Source organism: Salvelinus fontinalis, chromosome 33 (assembly GCF_029448725.1).
Source record: "Salvelinus fontinalis isolate EN_2023a chromosome 33, ASM2944872v1, whole genome shotgun sequence".
NCBI classification, from domain to species: domain Eukaryota; kingdom Metazoa; phylum Chordata; class Actinopteri; order Salmoniformes; family Salmonidae; genus Salvelinus; species Salvelinus fontinalis.
Genome location: NC_074697.1, coordinates 20,112,392 through 20,134,781, shown reverse-complemented (window position 1 = coordinate 20,134,781; position 22,390 = coordinate 20,112,392). Strand labels below are relative to the sequence as shown.

Sequence of the window (22,390 nt, the reverse complement as noted above, 5' to 3'; positions counted from 1 at the left end):
ATAAGAGTCATGAAGTCGCCGATGGATTGGTCATCTAACATACATTACAAAACATATGTTAGTACTTGAGTCTGCAACTTTATATAACGACTTTTTTGTAAACTGCCTTATCGCAAATGGCTACTGCCTGGGCATTTTCAGATCAGAGCGAATCGTTCATGCACCTCAAAGTGGTGGAATGAGCTTCAGTAAACAGACACGCCCACGTATTAAACATCTCTGCAGGCTGAACAGTTGTGGTTCCACTTTGTGTAACTTTGTATCTACAGTAGTCCTACACGTGTATAGCTGTTAGAGGTTGGATACACTTAGTTTTATTGATAAGCATAGTCAGACTAATTTGAATAGATGTAAAAAAAAAAAATAATAATAAAAAAAAATAAAATAATAATGGTGTTTCTGTCAAAGGTAAGTGTTTCTGTTTCTGGTACCTGTTTCTGTCAAATCAGATGTTTTATTTCTTCTTCCCGTTCAACTGATCTCCATATAAATAGGAATAAAGAGTAATCTGGTTAATATCGAAATAAGATACTGTGTCTAGTATTGTTTAAGTGAGGAGTCAGCCTCTCCGGTTGGACATCAAGCGGAAGCTGACCGCTCGGTCGGACCGTGTGAAGAGAGTAGACCTTCGCCCAACTGAACCATGGATGGTTGCCAGCCTGTACAATGGCAGTGTATGTGTCTGGAACCACGAGACACAGGTAAACAACATTCATTCTCATTTCATTTGTTAGGATTTAGGCCTTATTCATTCATTCATTTTTTGTAGACCTTGCTGCACATTATGTTGTTGAGTGAAATATGAATGGATTGTTTCTCAATGACAATGTTGACCATGGCGCTGGTGCTTGGTTTGAATCCCATGTCTGTGTAGACCCAGGTGAAGACATTCCAGGTGTGTGACCTGCCTGTCAGAGTGGCTAAGTTTGTGGCCAGGAAGCACTGGGGCATTGCTGGAGCGGTAAGTGTTATAACACCCTTATAACTGCTTAAAATGCATCTATCTAACCTATTCTATTCAGAGTTCAGTGTTTTCCAATATCTCTCTCTCTGAGTGCTGCAATATTTTGACCTTCTCTACCCTGTCTCCCTTCACCTTCTCCTCCCCTATCTCTTGCTCTTCTCTGATCCTCCCCATGATGACATGCAGATCCGCGTGTTTAACTACAACACTCTGGAGAGAACTCACATGTTTGATGCCCACTCTGATTACATCCGCTGCATCGCAGTCCACCCAACACTACCTTACATCCTTAGCAGCAGTGGTATGTTGTGTTTCTCTCTCTCTCTCTCTCTCTCTCTCTCTCTCTCTCTCTCTCTCTCTCTCTCTCTCTCTCTCTCTCTCTCTCTCCCTCTCTCTCTCTCTCTCTCTCTCTCTCTCTCTCTCTCTCTCTCTCCCTCTCTCTCCTCTCTCTCTGTCTCTCCTCCTCTCTCTCTCTCTCTCTCTCTCTCTCTCTCTCTCTCTCTCTCTCCTCTCTCTCTCTCTCTCTCTCTCTCTCTCCCCTCTCTCTCTCTCTCTCTCTCTCTCTCTCTCTCTCTCATACTTTTCTCTCTCCCACTTTCTCTCTCTTTCTCTTTCTCTCTCTTTCTCTCTCTTTCTCTCTCTCATACTTTTTTTCTCTCCCACTTTCTCTCTTACTCCCTCTCTCTCTATATATATACATGAATTACAAACATCAATCATAGAATATTGTGAACATGAGTGTGTGTTTGTTTGTGTCCAGATGACATGCTTATCAAGCTGTGGGACTGGGACAGGAAGTGGTTGTGTGGTCAGGTGTTCGAGGGCCACACCCACTATGTCATGCAGATCGTCATTAACCCTAAAGACAACAACCAGTTCTCCAGTGCCTCCCTGGACAGGACCATTAAGGTACATACAGTACACATACACACACACACACACACACACACACACACACACACACACACACACACACACACACACACACACACACACACACACACACACACACACACACACACACACACACACACACACACACACACACACACACACACACACACACACACAGACACACACACACACACTTTTGTGCTTGTAGCACTACGGTTGTTGGTTTGATTATTGTTACGTTGAAGTGGTTGTAGATGTGTAATGTATGTGTCATGCATTCTATACATTTGTTGTAAATCTCTACCACTGCATTTCAGTAATGCACTGACGTATTCTTTGGCCCTTGGCTTTTGCAGTTGTGGCAGCTGGGTTCTTCCACCCCTAACTTCACTCTGGAGGGCCATGAGAAAGGAGTCAACTGTATCGACTATTACAGTTGAGGGGTCAAGCCCTACCTTGTATCAGGAGCTGACGACCATCTGGTCAAGATCTGGGACTATCAGGTACACAGTTTATATACTCCTGAGTGGCACAGCGGTCTAAGGCACTGCATCTTAGTGCAAGAGGTGTCACTACAGTCCCTTGTTCGAATCCAGGCTGTATCACATCCGGCCGTGATTGGGAGTCCCATAGGGCGGTGCTCAATTGGCCCAGCGTCGTTCGGGTTTAGCTGGGGTAGGCTGTCATTGTAAAAAATAATTTGTTCTTAACTGACTTGCCTAGTTAAATAGGTATATGTTCTGTTTATTCCTTCCAGACTGGACAAATGTCTGGAGCTCCTCATTAAAACCAACCGGCTGCCAGAGGCTGCATTCCTGGTCAGAACATACATGCCCAGCCATGTGCCTAGGTACAGCACTGGCAGGTTGACGTTTAAAATCATGAATCTTGCCCTGGAGGCAGAACTGAGCAATTGCAGCTAGCCCATCTAGTGGAAAAGTCCAAATTGGCACCATGGTTGTCCTGACCTCTCTCTGTGTCTCCAGAGTGGTGAAGCTGTGGAAGGAGAGCCTGGGGAAGGAGAGCCTGGGGAAGTTGAACCAGAAGGCAGGTGATGAGTTGGCCAACCCTACAGACAACAGCAACCTGTTCCCCGGCCTACAGGAGGCCTTCCTGGCCGAAGACTACCTGGAAGAGACAGGCTGAGGCCCGCCACAGAGTACCCTCTCATCACCATGAGTAGATACACACACATCTTGGGCACATTGTGCCAAAACTTTTGCAAATGTTTTCGGGACATTTTTTTCTGTTTCATACAAATTTAACACGACCCTGATTAAACATGTTCTTTCCATCGTTCACTGAACAAAAATATAAACACAACACATAAAGTGTTGGTCCCATGTTTCATGAGCTGAAATAAAAGATCCCAGAAATGTTCCATACCCACAAAAGGCTTATTTCCCTCAAATGTTGTGCACAAATTTGTTTACATCCCTGTTAGTGAGCATTTCTCCTTTGCCAAGATAATCCATCCACCTGACAGGTGTGGCATATCAAGAAGCTGATTAAACATCATGGTCATTACACAGGTGCACCTTGTGCTGGGGATAATAAAAGGCCACTTTAAAATTTGCAGTTTTGTCACACATCACGATACCACAGATGTCTCTGGTTTTGAGGGAGGGTACAATTGGCATGCTGACTGTAGGAATGTCCACCAGAGCTGTTGCTAGATAATTGAATGTTCATGTATCTACCATAAGCTGCTTCCAACGTCGTTATAGAGGATTTGGTAGTATGTCCAACCGGCCTCACAACCGCAGACCAAGCGTTTTGCTGATGTCAACGTTGTGAACAGAGTGCCCCATGGTGGCGGTGGGGTTGATGTATGGGCAGGCATAAGCGAACAAAATTGCATTTTATCTACGGCAATTTGAATGCACACATATCAAGATCCTGAGGCCCATTGTCGTGCCAGTCATCCGCCGCCATCACCTCATGTTTCAGCCATGATAATGCACGGCCCTATGTCGTAAGGATCTGTACACAATTCCTGGAAGCTGAAAATGTCCCAGTTCTTACATGGCTTGCATACTCACCTACATGTCACCCATTGAGCATGTTTGGCATGCTCCGGATCGACGTGTACGACAGCCATTGAAGAGGAGTGGGACAACATTTCACAGGTCACAATCAACAGCCTGATCAACTCTATGCGAAGGAGATGTGTCGCACTGCAAGGTGGTCACACCAGATACTGACTGGTTTTCTGATCCATTCCCCTATGTTTTTTTAAGGTATCTGTGACCGACTGTATTCCCAGTCATGTGAAATCCATAGATAAGGGTCTAGTGAATTTATTTCAGTTGACTGATTTCCTTTTATATGAACTGGAACTCAGTAAAATCTTTGAATTGTTGCGCATATATTTTTGTTCAGTATAGTTATGTTACTATAGTGTATTAGCAATACCTAGTGGTTCAATAGCAGCCGAGCACTACAGGTACACTAGAGATACACGAGCACTGCAGCCGAGCACCCAGCACCACTCATAGACCTAACCCCAGCACCACTCATAGACCTAGCACCACTCATAGACCTATCCCCAGCACTACTCATAGACCTAACCCAGCACCACTCATAGCCATATCCCCAGCACCACTCATAGACCTATCCCCACTCATAGACCCAACCCCAGCACCACTCATAGACCTAGCCCGAGCACCACTCATAGACCTATTCCCAGCAACACTCATAGACCTAGCTCCAGCACCACTCATAGACCTAGCCCCATCACCACTCATAGCCATAGCCCCAGCACCACTCATAGACCTATCCCCAGCACCACTCATAGACCTAACCCCAGCACCACTCATAGACATATTCCCAGCACCACTCATAGACCTATCCCCAGCACCACTCATAGACCTAACCCCAGCACCACTCATAGACATATTCCCAGCACCACTCATAGACCTATCCCCAGCACCACTCATAGACCTAGCCCCAGCACCACTCATAGACCACTCCGGCACCACTCATAGACCTATTCCCAGCACCACTCAAAGACCTAGCCCCACCACTCATAGACCTAGCCTCATAGACCTATCCCCAGCACCACTCATAGACCTAGCCCCAGCCATATATCCAGCTCCAACCCCAGCCGTAGAAGACCAGGCTGCAGCAGCCCCAGCAGTAGAGCCCCTACCCAGGTGCTTCCACCAGAGCCAGCCCCTGCAGCCTCCCTCTTAGAGGGTAAAGGAGTGGAGGAGCCATCCCCTCTAGCTGCACTCTTAGAGGGTAAAGGAGTGGAACCAGCCCCTGCAGCAGCAGCATCCATGGACCTGCTGGACCTGAATGATAAATGGAATGAAGAGGTAAACCTGGCCTGGCCAGAGTTGATACATCCTGCCAAGACTTACACAGTATTTAGAATGCTAATCTATATTGGAAATCACCTTTTGATGTTTGACATTGAATAATGCTGTATGAATGTTAAGGGACAACAGTGTACCAGCAAGGTAGTTCAGCCTCGCTCACACCTAGTCTTCCACTGACTCATCACTCATATACATTGCTTTTCCCTCCAGGGCCTTGACGATCTGGATCTGGACATCTTTGACTTGGACGACGACACCACAGACGTTGACCTGGACGACAACGACACCACAGATGACTGAAAGTCTTGGAGGAATGTCCTTAAAGTGACCAAAGAACACGTATTGTTGTTCAAACTCCTAGTGAAAGGGAGTGTGGGCGGGAGGTGGAGTGTTTACCTTTACAGTGAAACTGGTGAAAGTCGGGTGGAGTTTGTCTTTAAACTGTGAAACACAATACGAGGGGGTTTGTAGAATGCTTTGGGTGAGAATGGATGGACAGGGTCCCATTCATTAGGAACAAACGCAGGAAATGTTTTGCAACGGGAAACAAAAAAAAGATTTATTTTTGAACAGGTACAAATTTACTGTCAAATCAATTTCTGGTTAAATGCTGAACGTGACCCCGGGGTGTATTCATTAGTCAGATTTCATTGCATAACATTTGGTCTGTTGCTAAATGTTTTTGCAATGGAAACTTGTTTACTCCAAATGGAAACAAGTTTCTATTGGACAAATTCAGGTAGGTCCCTCCCCATTTCGTTTTGTTTGCTTCCTAGATTAAACTCTTTCCGTTGCAAATCATTTAGCAACAGAATCCAACTCATAAATAGACCCCGGTTTTGAAATCCTTTGTGCAGTACTTAGTACCTCATCAAACTCTCATATTGACCCACAGTATAGAATGAAATGTAGTGTGAACCAGAGGGGGTCATTGGGGTGAAATGTTTACCTTATCCAATCACATAGGAAGATGGGAATAGATTAGTTCTCTACACTACGTCTTACCCCTGGCTAACCAGGCTTGGGGTCTATCTTTCATTAGTTAGGTTAGGTCCTCTCCACAGGTGTTGAGCTTGTCTTGCCACGCATGCTGCTCTGCCATGGTCTAGTGCCTTAGGTCTCTGCTGTTTTTATAGGGAAACTACTTCATTGTTATAGATGTGAATCCAAGTGCCTTTTGTATGACTGGTCTAGAAAAGGGAATGAAATGTTATTAACTCAATAAAGATGACAAGTGGTTGTCTGAATCAGGCCCTAAGAATAATTCAGATTCAATAAATGAGACTGTAAATAAAGACATTTTTATTTTGAATGTACATACATCATGAGAATTAAACAGCTTACTCAGTTCCAATGTTATGATACAGTATGATTAAGGTTATGAACAAATGACAAGGTTGAAATGTGTGAATAGTGAATATCTGCACTGCATCGTGTACCCTTCCACCAAATGATAGAAGACTGAAGCCTGGAGGACCCCAGTTATATACACATTTTGATGCCATTTATTGCCAATGGACACTTGGCTTGCAAGTGGTTCATATGAGCTCCATAGTTCAAGGACTACGTTATTCTCTTTGCTCACCGAAATTGTCCAGTTGGTGGAATTTTTGATCATGGAAAGGCAGGCCATTGGGGATAATGTCACAGCTCCGTTGGTGTGAGGTGTATGGTGATGTCAGACTGAGCTCTGCTGTGATGTGACACAGCTGTCCTGTGGTTAGGTGTGGTGATGCATGTCAGACGGAGCTCTCTGTGATGTGACACAGCTGTCCTGTGGTTAGGTGTGGTGATGCATGTCAGACTGAGCTCTCTGTGATGTGACACAGCTGTCCTGTGGTTAGGTGTGGTGATGCATGTCAGACGGAGCTCTCTGTGATGTGACACAGCTGTCCTGTGGTTAGGTGTGGTGATGCATGTCAGACTGAGCTCTCTGTGATGTGACACAGCTGTCCTGTGGTTAGGTGTGGTGATGCATGTCAGACGGAGCTCTCTGTGATGTGACAGCTGTCCTGTGGTTAGGTGTGGTGATGCATGTCAGACGGAGCTCTCTGTGATGTGACACAGCTGTCCTGTGGTTAGGTGTGGTGATGTATGTCAGACTGAGCTCTGCTGTGATGTGACACAGCTGTCCTGTGGTTAGGTGTGGTGATGCATGTCAGACGGAGCTCTCTGTGATGTGACACAGCTGTCCTGTGGTTAGGTGTGGTGATGCATGTCAGACTGAGCTCTCTGTGATGTGACACAGCTGTCCTGTGGTTAGGTGTGGTGATGCATGTCAGACGGAGCTCTCTGTGATGTGACAGCTGTCCTGTGGTTAGGTGTGGTGATGCATGTCAGACGGAGCTCTCTGTGATGTGACACAGCTGTCTTGTGGTTAGGTGTGGTGATGCATGTCAGACGGAGCTCTCTGTGATGTGACACAGCTGTCCTGTGGTTAGGTGTGGTGATGCATGTCCGACGGAGCTCTCTGTGATGTGACACAGCTGTCCTGTGGTTAGGTGTGGTGATGCATGTCAGACGGAGCTCTCTGTGATGTGACACAGCTGTCCTGTGGTTAGGTGTGGTGATGCATGTCAGACGGAGCTCTCTGTGATGTGACACAGCTGTCTTGTGGTTAGGTGTGGTGATGCATGTCAGACGGAGCTCTCTGTGATGTGACACAGCTGTCCTGTGGTTAGGTGTGGTGATGCATGTCCGACGGAGCTCTCTGTGATGTGACACAGCTGTCCTGTGGTTGGGTGTGGTGATGCATGTCAGACGGAGCTCTCTGTGATGTGACACAGCTGTCCTGTGGTTAGGTGTGGTGATGCATGTCAGACGGAGCTCTCTGTGATGTGACACAGCTGTCCTGTGGTTAGGTGTGGTGATGCATGTCAGACGGAGCTCTCTGTGATGTGACAGCTGTCCTGTGGTTAGGTGTGGTGATGCATGTCAGACGGAGCTCTCTGTGATGTGACACAGCTGTCTTGTGGTTAGGTGTGGTGATGCTTGTCCGACGGAGCTCTCTGTGATGTGACAGCTGTCCTGTGGTTAGGTGTGGTGATGCATGTCCGACGGAGCTCTCTGTGATGTGACACAGCTGTCCTGTGGTTAGGTGTGGTGATGCATGTCAGACGGAGCTCTCTGTGATGTGACACAGCTGTCCTGTGGTTAGGTGTGGTGATGCATGTCCGACGGAGCTCTCTGTGATGTGACACAGCTGTCCTGTGGTTAGGTGTGGTGATGCATGTCAGACGGAGCTCTCTGTGATGTGACACAGCTGTCCTGTGGTTAGGTGTGGTGATGCATGTCAGACGGAGCTCTCTGTGATGTGACACAGCTGTCCTGTGGTTAGGTGTGGTGATGCATGTCCGACGGAGCTCTCTGTGATGTGACAGCTGTCCTGTGGTTAGGTGTGGTGATGCATGTCAGACGGAGCTCTCTGTGATGTGACACAGCTGTCCTGTGGTTAGGTGTGGTGATGCATGTCAGACAGAGCTCTCTGTGATGTGACACAGCTGTCCTGTGGTTAGGTGTGGTGATGCATGTCAGACGGAGCTCTCTGTGATGTGACACAGCTGTCCTGTGGTTAGGTGTGGTGATGCATGTCAGACGGAGCTCTCTGTGATGTGACACAGCTGTCCTGTGGTTAGGTGTGGTGATGCATGTCCGACGGAGCTCTGCTGTGATGTGACACAGCTGTCCTGTGGTTAGGTGTGGTGATGCATGTCCGACGGAGCTCTCTGTGATGTGACACAGCTGTCCTGTGGTTAGGTGTGGTGATGCATGTCAGACGGAGCTCTCTGTGATGTGACACAGCTGTCCTGTGGTTAGGTGTGGTGATGCATGTCAGACGGAGCTCTCTGTGATGTGACACAGCTGTCCTGTGGTTAGGTATGGTGATGCATGTCAGACGGAGCTCTCTGTGATGTGACACAGCTGTCCTGTGGTTAGGTGTGGTGATGCATGTCAGACGGAGCTCTCTGCGGAGGTCTGCTCGTAGGCCTGCAGGGCCAGCTCTACGTATCCTGCCCTCTGGGACTCCCGCTTAGCGTAGATCTGGTGGGGAACAGACACAGAGGTTAAACAAAGGGTTTACTGGCTACCATGGCTGCCAATACGGTGACTGGTGCATCAACCAGGTCCTGAGACGCACTAGTGTCTACTGATTGGGCCCACCTTGAGCAGGTCCAGTCCTGAAGCCTGTTGGCTGAAGGCCTCCTGGGCTGTCTCACTGTGTGGATGGACCTTGTTGAACAGCCCTACCAGACTCACTGCATCCTGCAACCTAGAACAAAGAGAACAATACAGCCACTGTTATAGTGGCTACTCTGGGCTAACAATGACAGCTATGGTGTTAAATCAATACTTGTCACAATAAGGGCTGAGGTAGTCACAAAATTGTCAGTCGGTCTCATGGTAATTGACCGTTAATTAACAAACACATTTAGCATCTCCTGGCTTCCACACATAGCCTACAAACCATTTTAAATAGTTGAATACATCCTTGTAATATAGCAAACACCTTAACAATAAATACGATGTATTTTAGACAGGTCTAAAGAAACATGATATGAAGAACATGTAGTGTATTTCAGAAGAACAGAATAACATAGTCTGATACGTCCTTATGTTAGGCCCTGTTCTGACTGTCATATGGATGGGGTCTACACTAGTTCATTTAGCAGACAAGATTTGCTTAGAATTCCGTTCCATTATTTTATAGTATGAAGAATACAATTGAACAAAGCTGAATAAAATAGAAATATTTTCTCCAAACGTTGAGGGAATGCGCACATGCGGCTATTCTGTGTTGAGCGGTTTTCACAATTTCACAAGCACTTGATAATGACTCAAATTTCACAACGGCATCCCCTTTGTGGCCGTAACACACCCTAAAAAAAGCCAAGCCTTTTGCGGCGCAGAATGCTACATTGTGCCCTACTCTGAGTGTGCCGCGCAATCCGAAGCGCGTCTCACTCACATGGCTGTCCTTCATGTGATCAGGTGTTTCTCACAGGCTACAAGTAAAGACAGACACATCGGAGACGCACCTGTGTGTTCTTATCCAATACCACAAGGTGCATATTGAAGATATTGGAAGAACTGGACACATTTACTTTGTCAGCCAACAAGACGAGTAGGCCTAACAGGCCGACTACACCGCCCGCGTCGCGTGCGCAAAATACATTTAGAAATCTATATTATTCAATTATTGCACCCACACTGCTCGAGCGTCTGCGTTGCCAAGGGCTAAAATAGAAGTCAGTTCTATTTGTGACACAGATCGTGCTGCAAGTCCTGCCTCTCCCATCTCCTCATTGGTTTATAGAAGCAGGTACCCACGTGCCATCTCCTTATTGCTTATACCCATGTGGGTGACTGAAAGACGAACGAGGTTAGTGGCGGTAATGCACCTAATTTATGAAAGTTGCCAATCGCAATATAAAGTCAAGAGAAGAAAAAGCCTGGAAAGAGGAGAGATGACTAGAAACGATTCGGTTGACTGTTTTATGTGTGAATTAATTGGCGGAATAGAGGACCTTGTGCATTTCAGGTAAAATAACAACTCAATGTTTAAATCCCAGGACAAATTAGCTAGCAACAGCAAGCTAGCTAAATAGGACAAATTAGCTAAGAAGTGCAAGCTAGCTAGCTAAATTGCCATAAATGTTTAATGCTTTACGACCTGTCCCCAAATTAATATAATTGGTTCAGAGTTTGTTTTGATATTGTAACCTGCGTGTCGTGATCGCGTTTGGTGTGGGCGGGACAAAATGCATTAATGCACGATGGCGCACACACGCAGCCGGTTTGGGTTCCATGTTAAGCTCTACACCCCCTTGTAAAGCAGATTAAGTTATTTGGCCACGATACAAACCTTATTAACACATATAGGCCTATGGGCTAGACTACATGAGGTGTGCGACTATGATTCTAACAAGTCGCAAAAAAAGGCATTGTTTCTTATGCTGGGCATCATTTACAAGTGATAATATATAATTCAGTGATAGGATAATAGTCACCCATCAGCCTATTCTTGATTTAATCTCGTCTTTACATATACTAAATAATATATATACATGTGTGTGTGTGTGATATCCCCGTGGTTTATTTTCAAGCCAGCCAGGTAGGCTATATTCCTGTTGTAAATATAAGCAATGTGCGCCTCCCGGGTGGCGCAGTGGTCTAGCTGCGCCACCAGAGTCTCTGGGTTCGCGCCCAGGCTCTGTCGCAGCCGGCCGCGACCGGGAGGTCCATGGGGCGACGCACAATTGGCTTAGCGTCGTCCGGGTTAGGGAGGGTTTGGCCGGTAGGGATATCCTTGTCTCATCGCGCTCCAGCGACTCCTGTGGCGGGCCGGGCGCAGTGCTCGCTAACCGAGGGGGGGCGGGAGGACGCATGGCTTTCAACCTTCGTCTCTCCCGAGCCCGTACCGGAGTTGTAGCGATGAGACAAGATAGTAATTACTAGCGATTGGGGAGAAAATGTATTTAATTAGCGGCCATCACTCTGTTTTCTCCCACAATTACAAAGCCTATAGAAATGTTGAGCAACATTAGCTCATGGGCTCTCATGAAGTGTTTGATTAGATTTCTGAATACATTTGCATTGATGTCAGAGTGATTAGAGGGACAATAGAGTGCTGAGTACCAGGCAGTTAAGCAAGTTTGGTAGGTACTAATGACCATCAGCAGCATCAGAGCTTGGAGAAGCCTTCATTTGACTGCCTCCATGACTCGTGACGGCCGGTGTGGTGGTAATACAGTCACCGCAACAGCCCTAGTCACAATGCCTACAAAACACTGTTATAACATATGGCATGTGGAGTCAAACAGATGGCATGGGGTGTCATATTTGTATTAAAGTTGGAGAAAAACCAGGAGATACTAGGACCCCTGGGGATACTTAGCCTATCAACAGGGGGTACTAGGACCCATGGGGGTACTTGGCCTACCCACAGGGGGTACTTGAGAAGATTCATGATACCATAGGCTAACTGGTCAAATTCACATGAGGGGGGTACTTCAGGGGTACTCCGGGCAGAGCTAAATTCAGTAGGTCAGTGGTTCTCAAACTTTTTATAGTCCCGTACCCCAAACATTCAACCTCCAGCTGTGTACCCCCTCTAGCACCAGAGTCAGCACACTCTCAAATGTTGTTTTTTTGCCATAATTGTAAGCCTGCCACACACACACACACATTACGATACATTTATTAAACATAAGAATGAGTGTCAGTTTATACTCTGAGCGCAGCCCAATCCAGAAATCTGGCAGTGGCTTCTGATTAAATTCAAATTTCACAGAACTGCTTTTTGCAATTTCGATGAGGCCCTCTTGTTTAGATATCGGTAAGTGGACTGGAGGCAGGGCATGGAAGGGATAACGAATTCAGTTGCTTGTGTCATCCGTTTCGGGAAAGTACCTGTGTAATTGCGCACCCAACTCACTCAGGTGCTTCGCTATATATATCACATTTGACATTGTCTGTAAGCTTGCGTTCATTTGCACAAAAAAAATCATACAATGATGGAAAGACCCGTGTGTTGTCCCTGTTAATGCAGACAGAAAAGAGCTCCAACTTCTTAATCATAGCCTCAATTTTGTCCCGCACATTGAATATAGTTGCGGAGAGTCCCTGTAATCCTAGATTCAGATCATTCAGGCGAGAAAAAACATCACCCAGATAGGCCAGTCGTGTGAGAAACTTGTCATCATGCCAGCGGTCAGACAAGTGAAAATTATGGTCAGTAAAGAAAACTAAGCTAATCTTCAATCAAAAACAAAAACGTGTCAATACTCTGCCCCTTGATATCCAGCACACTCCTTTCTGTATGTTGTAAAAGCGTTACATGGTCGCTGCCCATAACATTGCCTAGTGCTTTCAGGGACCTTACTTTAACAAAGTAAACCATTTTTACTGTAGTATCCAAAACATCTTTCAAGCTGTCAGGCATTCCCTTGGCACCAAGAGCCTCTCGGTGGATGCTGCAGTGTACCCAAGTGGCGTCAGGGGCAACTGCTTGCATCCGGGTTACCACTCCACTATGTCTCCCTGTCATGGCTTTTACGCCATCAGTACAGATACCAACACATCTTGACCACCAAAGTCCATTTGATGTCACAAAGCTGTCCAGTACTTTAAAAATATCCTCTCCTGTTGTCCTGGTTTCCAGAAGAGGACGTCTTCCTTAATTGACCACGCATAAATGTAACAGACATACAGTTGAAGTCGGAAGTTTACATACACTTAGATTAGAGTCATTAAAACTAATTTTTCAACCACTCCACAAACATCTTGTTAACAAACTATAGTTCTGGCAAGTCGGTTAGGACATCTACTTTGTGTATGACACAAGTAAGTTTTCCAACAATTGTTTACAGACAGATTATTTTACTTATAATTCACTGTATCACAATTCCAGTGGGTCAGAAGTTTACATACACTAAGTTGACTGTGCCTTTAAACAGCTTGGAAAATTTCAGAAAATAATGTCATTAGAAGCTTCTGATAGGCTAATTGACATCATTTGAGTCAATTGGAGGTGTACCTGTGGATCTATTTCAAGGTCTACCTTCAAACTCAGTGCCTCTTTGCTTGACATCATGGGAAAATCAAAAGAAATCAGCTAAGACTGAAAAAAACTGTAAACCCCCACAAGTCATTCAACCTTGGGAGCAATTTCCAAACGCCTGAAGGTACCACGTTCATCTGTACGAACACCATGGGACCACGCAGCCGTCATACCGCTCAGGAAGGAGACGCATTCTGTCTCTTAGAGATGAATTTACTTTGGCGCGAAAAGTGCAAATCAATCCCAGAACAACAGCAAAGGACCTTGTGAAGATGCTGGAGGAAACAGGTACAAAAGCATCTATATCCACAGTAAAACGAGTCCTATATCGAAGTAACCTGAAAGGCCGATCAGCAAAGAAGAAGCCAATGCTTAAAAACCGCCACAAAAAAGCCAGACTACGGTTTGCAACTGCACATGGGGACAAAGATCGTACTTTTGAGAAATGTCTTCTGGTCTGATCAAACAAAAATAAAACTGTTTGGCCATAATGACCATCGTTATGTTTGGAGGAAAAAGGGGGAGGCTTGCAAGCCGAAGATTACCATCCCAATTGTGAAGCACGGGGGAGGCAGCATCATGTAGTGGGGGTGCTTTGCTGCAGGAGCGACTGGTGCACTTCACAAAATAGATGACATCATGAGGAGGAAAATTATGTGGATATATTGAAGCAACATTTCAAGACATCAGTCAGGAAGTTAAAGCATGGTCGCAAATGGGTCTTCCAAATGGACAATGACCCAAAGCATACATCCAAAGTTGCGGCAAAATGGCTTAAGGACAACAAAGTCAAGGTATTGGAGCGGCCATCACAAAGCCTTGACCTCAATCCTATAGAAAATGTGTGGGCAGAAGTGAAAAAGCATGTGCGAGCAAGGAGCAATAAAACTGCGAGCAATAAAGCTGACTCAGTTACACCAGCTCTGTCAGGAAGAATGGGACAAAATTCACCCAACTTATTGTCGGAAGCTTGAGGAAGGCTACCCGAAACGTTTGACCCAAGTTTAAAAAATGTAAAGGCAATGCTACCAAATACTAATTGAGTGTGTGTAAACTTCTGACGCACTGGGAATGTGATCAAAGAAATAAAAGCTGAAATAAATCACTATTATGCTGACATTTCACATTCTTAAAATAAAGTGGTGATCCTACCTGACCTAAAACAGGGGATTTTTACTCTGATTAAATGTTAGGAATTGTGAAAATCTGAGTTTGAATGTATTTGGCTATGGTGTATGTAAACTTCCGACTTCAACTGTATACCAGGAGCTGTGCAAGGCCCGCCACGTCTGTTGACTCATCCAGCTGTAATGCATAGAATTCACTGGCTTGTATGTGAAGCAGTAACTGTGTCAAAACATCTCCTGCATGTCACTGATGTGTCGTGAAACAGTGTTGTTTGATGAAGTCATTGTCTGTATAGTTTCTTTGGCCTTTTCCCCTCAGCATTGTCTCAGACATACCCGCGGCAGCAGGAAGAATTAAGTCCTCCACAATAGTATGTGGCTTGCCTGTCTTAGCCACGCAGTAGCTCACCATATAAGACGCTTCTAGACCCTTCTTATTAATGGTATCTGTTGCTTTTATACACGTCTTACTACTCGAAAGTCACCTTAATTCTCACTCAAAACTTCCTTGGCTTATTTTCCAAATTGGCATGTTTTGTTTCTTAATGTCTGCACAAGAATGAAGGTTTTGTAGAGTTGTGAGATAGTACTTTGCACATATAACACACAGTGGCTGAGGAAAGGCACTACTACCAAAATAATTGAACCACAAATCAATGTAGTTCTCATCATATTTGAGCCTCTTCGATGGTCCAACGTCCCTGTCTGTTGTTCGGTACTTTCCCGGGTAAGGGGGCGGTAGCTCTTCGGCTGCATCAGATTCACAACTCAGTGTCCATGCTAGCTGGGCTAACAACAAATGTAGAATATCTGATCCTAGCATTGGATGTGCTCGTGGAAGCAGAACAACTTGTGTCGTTGACAGGTGCAGGTGTAGTACTGCTGGTAGTAGCAGTACTACCAGTAGAACTGGTATGTGTCTCTACGAACGCGGGCCTTATTGTTTTTAACCATTTATCAATTTTCGAGCAAACGGAATGAGCAGCAGCAATGTTTGGCGACACACAGAGCGTTAGTCCCGCGAGAGAGTAATGGTTAATGTGACTGGGTGTTAATTATTTGACTAGGCTACCTGTATTTGACATTGTGTGTTATTTCACTGAACACTATTTTTGGCAGTGAAACGAGGCTACTCCGACGAGAAAAAAACCTCACCCAAATGTATAGCCCCGTTGGAAAATATAAATGGTCTGTTAGAAAATGTGAAGGGAAAAAAAGTAGGTGGTACAGTAACCAAAAAAAGGTTGAGAACCCCTGCTCTAACACAAGATACTCACAGGTCTTTCTGCAGCATGTCTATCATGAGTCCGTCCACCCTCCTGGCATTGACCAGGTACCAGACCAGGCCTCCAAAGTGTCTGGTGGAGCGCAGCAGATCATACTTCCCCATCTTCTCTAGATCCTCATAGGTGGCTTCATGCACCTGGACAACAGAGCACAGCCAATAGGGAGAGTTTTACTAACTGCTAATGGGTAATAATAACTGAAGCATACATCTGGACAGCCTGTTGAGGAGTGTGAAGGAAGTGGTATTTTACCCTGATGTATTCTGAGGAGTCAGGTTCAAACTGGACCTGGCACAGATCCAACATATCCTCATGACGATCCTGGCCAAACACCACCTTCAGGTTCTCCTCCTTGAAGACAGGGGGTGCTGTGAGCCTGCGGCCCTCTTTAGGGAAGTAGACCTGCAGGATCCTATCCCTCTCCTCCCACGATGCCTTCCTCAGAGTCCCAGTGGGTTCCCGGATCACTATGAACCGCTCCTGGAAACAACCATTGAAGAGAGAACAAAACTAGACAGTGAGAAGACTAAAGAGCACTAATTGTTTGAGGCATTGTAAATGATAACCAACATTTATGGTTGACACAAGCCATTACGCACACTTTGCTTGTCGTGCATGTTGACACAAACACACTCTCTTCCTCTCTCTCCTACCCTGTGCGGTATGTTGAAGGTGATGTCAGTGAAGACGTATTTGGCTGTGTCCATGCCCTCCAGGATCTTGTCCTCAGACAGGACATCATTGATGGGCTTCCTCTCCGGCAGCACCGGAGGCATCTTCAGCAGCCTCTGGGCCTGCTCCCTGGCACTCTGGATCGCCTACAACACAAACACACAGTGTGACACATTAACAAGACTGACACCAGCTGTACAGGGATGTAATCTGCCAACTGAACTGTTCATAATGTTGCAGTAGATGTTGTAGAGCCATTCACTACTCTGCATGACAGACAAACTATCTGCCCTACTGTGTGTGTACCTCTTCCAGCTGTGCGTCTGTCATGAGTTTGTACTTGGGGGGCTTCAGCTCCTGTTTGATGGGTCTGAACACCTTCTCCAGGTTCAAGCCTGTGATTCTGGTTAGGATGTCCTGCACCTCTGCATCCAGAAACTGGGGCTTCACATGGGCATCTGGAGAATCTAGAAACAAATGAATGACTTCAGAGATGGATGATGCTAGCTCTGGTCTCAGATCTGCAGGTACGGCCTGCATCAGAGCTAGTCACACTGCGCATATTGACACGGGAAGTGACCTCACTGATGACGCAAAACAGGAAGAATGGCGCCAAGAACAAACCAAAGATTACGTACAAACCTTCTCCTGAACACAAGCCTTCTAGATATTTTTCATAATTGCACTTAATCTTCAATTACTAGAATGATTGTTCCATGTTCTCCAAAGAATCTTAAAACGGACTCTGTACTTAAAGATCAGAAATCAAACTTGACGAGAGTGAGGAGGAATATACACTGCTCAAAAAAATAAAGGGAACACTTAAACAACACAATGTAACTCCAAGTCAATCACACTTCTGTGAAATCAAACTGTCCACTTAGGAAGCAACACTGATTGACAATAAATTTCACATGCTGTTGTGCAAATGGAATAGACAAAAGGTGGAAATTATAGGCAATTAGTATGACACCCCCAAAAAAGGAGTGATTCTGCAGGTGGTGACCACAGACAACTTCTCAGTTCCTATGCTTCCTGGCTGATGTTTTGGTCACTTTTGAATGCTGGCGGTGCTCTCACTCTAGTGGTAGCATGAGACGGAGTCTATAACCCACACAAGTGGCTCAGGTAGTGCAGTTCATCCAGGATGGCACATCAATGCGAGTTGTGGCAAAAAGGTTTGCTGTGTCTGTCAGCGTAGTGTCCAGAGCATGGAGGCGCTACCAGGAGACAGGCCAGTACATCAGGAGATGTGGAGGAGGCCGTAGGAGGGCAACAACCCAGCAGCAGGACTGCTACCTCCGCCTTTGTGCCAGGAGGTGCACTGCCAGTGCCCTGCAAAATGACCTCCAGCAGGCCACAAATGTGCATGTGTCTGCTAAAACGGTCAGAAACAGACTCCATGAGGGTGGTATGAGGGCCCGACGTCCACAGGTGGGGGTTGTGCTTACAGCCCAGCACCGTGCAGGACGTTTGGCATTTGCCAGAGAACACCAAGATTGGCAAATTCGCCACTGGCGCCCTGTGCTCTTCACAGATGAAAGCAGGTTCACACTGAGCACATGAGCACATGTGACAGACATGACAGAGTCTGGAGACGCCGTGGAGAACGTTCTGCTGCCTGCAACATCCTCCAGCATGACCGGTTTGGCGGTGGGTCAGTCATGGTGTGGGGTGGCATTTCTTTGTGGGGCCGCACAGCCCTCCATGTGCTCGCCAGAGGTAGCCTGACTGCCATTAGGTACCGAGATGAGATCCTCAGACCCCTTGTGAGACCATATGCTGACACATGCACATTTGTGGCCTGCTGGAGGTCATTTTGCAGGGCTCTGGCAGTGCACCTCCTTGCACAAAGGCGGAGGTAGCGGTCCTGCTGCTGAGTTGTTGCCCTCCTACGGCCTCCTCCACATCTCCTGATGTACTGGCCTGTCTCCTGGTAGCGCCTCCATGCTCTGGACACTACGCTGACAGACACAGCAAACCTTTTTGCCACAACTCGCATTGATGCGCCATCCTGGATGAACTGCACTACCTGAGCCACTTGTGTGGGTTGTAGACTCCGTCTCATGCTACCACTAGAGTGAGAGCACCGCCAGCATTCAAAAGTGACCAAAACATCAGCCAGGAAGCATAGGAACTGAGAAGTGGTCTGTGGTCACCACCTGCAGAATCACTCCTTTTTTGGGGGTGTCTTGCTAATTGCCTATAATTTCCACCTTTTGTCTATTCCATTTGCACAACAGCATGTGAAATTTATTGTCAATCAGTGTTGCTTCCTAAGTGGACAGTTTGATTTCACAGAAGTATGATTGACTTGGAGTTACATTGTGTTGTTTAAGTGTTCCCTTTATTTTTTTGAGCAGTGTATAAAATATATATATATATCTTTTAATCTATTCTTTTAGATGTGTGTATTGTTGTGAATTGTTAGATACTACTGCACTGTTGGCGCTAGGAACACAAGCATTTCGGTACGCCCGCAATAACATCTGCTAAATATGTATGTGACAAATAAAATTTGATTTGAGCTTAAAAGGAAAGATTCACCCATTTTGAATGGTATATTGTTTTTGTCAATTTCCTTTTGATTCCCAGGGTCATTTCATGTTTTCATGTGTATCTGAGCTAATGCCGTTCAAGCAGGCAGAAATTCGGGCCATTATGACGTAGCATTGTGATAAAACCCCTCTCACTACACTGGAAGTTACACTGAACAAAAATATAAAAATATAACTGCAACATGTAAAGTGTTGGGCCCATGTTTCATGAGCTAAAATAAAAGATCCCTGAAATGTTCCACAAAAAAAGTTAGCGAGCCTTTCTCCTTTGCCGAGATAATCCATTAACCTCACAGGTGTGGCATATCAAGAAGCTGATTAAATGGCATGATCATTACACAGGTGTACCTTGTGCTGGGGACAATAAAAGGCCATTAAAATGTGCAATTATGTCACAAAACACAATGCCACAGATGGCTCAAGTTGAGGGAGTGTGCAATTGGCATGCTGACTGCAGGAAAGTCCACCAGAGCTGTTACCAGAGGATGTAATGTTAATTGCTCTACCATAAGCCACCACCAACATCATTTTATAGAATTTGGCAGTACATCCAACCAGCCTCACCACCGCAGACCACAACTATGGCATCATGCAGGCGAGTGGTTTGCTGATGTCAACGTTGTGAACAGTGTCCCATGGTGGCGATGGGGTTATGGTATGGGCAGTCATACGCTACAAACAACAAACACAATTGCATTTTATCAATGGCTATTTGAATGCACAAAAATACCATTCCGAGATCCGGAGTACCATTTTTTTTTAAGGTATCTGACCAACGAGATGCATATCTGTATTCCCAGTCATGTGAAATCCATAGGGCCTAATAAATAAATTCACATTGACTGTTTTTCTCATACGAACTATAACCCATTAAAATCTTTGAAATTGTTACATGTGTTTACATATTTGTTCAGTATAAAAGAAATACGACTTTTAGATCGCGAAAACGTCTATCAAATCAAATGTATATAGCCCTTCGTACATCAGCTAATATCTCGAAGTGCTGTACAGAAACCCAGCCTAAAAATCTGACTATCAAATCAGCTTTCAATACTGGCCGATGTCATAACGCGGGAAGTTGTCTTCTCTCGAATGAGCCATTGATCATATTTTTTTTTTGAAATATTCGTACCTCGAAAAGTTCGCCTGTTCAGGCCATGGTAGCCAGATACAATGTCTCTGATGCAACGAGTCTGATTGCTGTCACGTTCAAAACAACTTTGAACTCAGATATTAGAAATCTCCAGCTCCCAAAAGGTCAAGACAACTGGGAACTCAGTGGGAAAAATTATTTCCAAGTCAGAAAATGTCAGAAGCTCTGGCATCTTACAAGAGCTTTTACGTATTTAATTTAACTAGGCAAGTCAGTTAAGAACAAATTCTTACTTACAATGATGGCCTACCATAAGACAAAAGGCCTCCTGTGGGGTAGGGGGCTGGTTTTAAAAACATTTCATATAAATATAGGACAACATACACATCACGACAAGAGAGACAACACAACATAGCAAGGCAGCAACACATGACAACAGCACAAAACATGGTACATACATTATGGAGCACAGACAACAGAACAAAAGAAGTAGAGACAGCAGTACATCGCGCAAAGCAGCCACAACTGTCAGTAAGTGTCAATGATTGAGTTTTTGACGAGATTGAGATAAAACTGTCCAGTTTGAGTGTTTGTTGCAGCTCGTTCCAGTCACTAGCTGCAACGAACTGAAAAGACAAGCGACCCATGGATGTGTGCGCTTTGGGGACCTTTAACAGAATGTGAATGGCAGAACGGGTGGAGGATGAGGGCTGCAGTATATATCTCAGATTGGGGGGAGTGAGGCCTAAGAGGGTTTTATAAATAAGTTTCAACCAGTGGGTCTTGCGACAGGTATACAGAGATGACCAGTTTACAGGAGTATATAGTGCAGTGATGAGCTCTGACTTCCCGCTCTGAAGATCACTGAAGTCATGACATCGTTTTCCCCCCATATTCCCAGTCTTGAAACCACCAGTAGTTTGTGCTAAATAAAATGCTAATGATACGTTCAAGACTAGTGGAAAATATTTTCTTTTAAACGGAGGTCAAACCATGAAGTCAATTATCTTCAGGGCGGAAAGTCAAGTCTCTAGAAAGATGACCGAGTTCCCGTTTCCTTGGAATACCTAGTTGGTGACCGTTAACGATTTCCAGTCTGAACTTTTCCGAATTCGCAGTTATCTTGAACGCGCTGAATTCGGAAGTCGGTGATTTCAGAGTTCCCAGTTTTGAACGCAGCATAGATGTACGTTCTTGTCCACATGTGTGTAAATAGCTCCAAGGATAACAGCTAGCTACCAGTACCATTCAAGTGATTCAAATACTAAAAAGAAAACGCTAGCAAAGTTTTCGCATAGGCAGCTAACAGTAGATAACAGTAGCTACACATGCTACAAGGTCAGTGGTAGAGCTCCAGTTTCTCGGTGTGGCCACACATTGTAAATAAACGACTTACTGCTGTCAGACGGTGCACTGCACAACATCCTTCTGCTACATCTGACAAGTATTCCTGTGTTTTGATCGACATTTTTGACCCGAGAATAGCTCCTAAAGAGGCACCGTGCTGCACCAAACGCGGCCATGTTTGTAGCTATCTCATGGATTACACTATCGTGACCTAATACAAACGACGTAGAAATTGTGGAATCATGGGAGATTGAGTCTTCCGATTGTGTGACAGTTTTATAAAGGATGTTCACCAGATGGCGCAAATTGATCATGTATTCTGTGTCCACTTGCAATGTGTTCATGGTTCCAGTGGTGACGCTCGTGAAACTGGCCGGTCGTCTAGGTTGGAATAAGTACGAAAATGTATGCACTCACTACTATAAGTCGCTCTGAATAAGAGTGTCTGCTAAATGTCTGCTAAATGACTAACATGTCAAATGAATAAGGAATTTAGTATTGTCCTCATTGTAAGTACCATAAACATGTATTATGTTTGTCTGACCAATACAGACAGTCTTTTCTCA

At 45.3% G+C, this 22,390-nt stretch overlaps 2 protein-coding genes across 3 annotated transcripts; one reads left to right on the top strand and one right to left on the bottom strand.

Annotated features, from left to right (window-relative positions):
* The first annotated feature begins 431 nt into the window (after positions 1 to 431).
* On the top strand, positions 432 to 3,366 carry LOC129831521 (coatomer subunit beta'-like). Its single transcript, XM_055894886.1, has 7 exons — positions 432 to 701; positions 875 to 961; positions 1,151 to 1,265; positions 1,725 to 1,873; positions 2,215 to 2,361; positions 2,616 to 2,708; positions 2,845 to 3,366. The coding sequence occupies exons 1-5, from the start codon at positions 648 to 650 to the stop codon at positions 2,296 to 2,298; spliced, it is 489 nt and encodes a 162-aa protein (XP_055750861.1). The 5' UTR covers positions 432 to 647; the 3' UTR covers positions 2,299 to 2,361; positions 2,616 to 2,708; positions 2,845 to 3,366.
* Positions 3,367 to 6,463: 3,097 nt separating this feature from the next.
* Positions 6,464 to 22,025, bottom strand: mrps22 (mitochondrial ribosomal protein S22). Of its 2 annotated transcripts, none has more exons than XM_055895257.1 (7): positions 21,874 to 22,025; positions 17,133 to 17,293; positions 16,808 to 16,972; positions 16,407 to 16,634; positions 16,146 to 16,291; positions 9,343 to 9,451; positions 6,464 to 9,222 (listed from the first exon to the last, which is right to left on the bottom strand). In XM_055895257.1, the coding sequence occupies exons 1-7, from the start codon at positions 21,998 to 22,000 to the stop codon at positions 9,133 to 9,135; spliced, it is 1,026 nt and encodes a 341-aa protein (XP_055751232.1). In that variant the 5' UTR covers positions 22,001 to 22,025; the 3' UTR covers positions 6,464 to 9,132. The 2 variants fall into 2 exon arrangements, with proteins under 2 accessions (XP_055751232.1, XP_055751231.1); XM_055895256.1 differs by lacking the exon at positions 21,874 to 22,025 and adding an exon at positions 21,545 to 21,843.
* Positions 22,026 to 22,390: the final 365 nt, after the last annotated feature.

Bases quoted from the DNA above. Each gene is read 5' to 3' on its own strand.
- LOC129831521 (XM_055894886.1), top strand. From the start codon at position 648: ATGGTTGCCAGCCTGTACAATGGCAGTGTATGTGTCTGGAACCACGAG. The intron at 1,266-1,724 runs GTATGTTGTGTT...GTTTGTGTCCAG, and splicing joins TTACATCCTTAGCAGCAGTG to ATGACATGCTTATCAAGCTG. The intron at 1,874-2,214 runs GTACATACAGTA...TGGCTTTTGCAG, and splicing joins CCCTGGACAGGACCATTAAG to TTGTGGCAGCTGGGTTCTTC.
- mrps22 (XM_055895256.1), bottom strand. From the start codon at position 21,725: ATGGTACTGGTAGCTAGCTGTTATCCTTGGAGCTATTTACACACATGT. The intron at 16,973-17,132 runs GTACACACACAG...TTTGTGTTGTAG, and splicing joins CAGACGCACAGCTGGAAGAG to GCGATCCAGAGTGCCAGGGA. The intron at 16,635-16,807 runs GTAGGAGAGAGA...GGTTGTTTCCAG, and splicing joins CCTTCAACATACCGCACAGG to GAGCGGTTCATAGTGATCCG.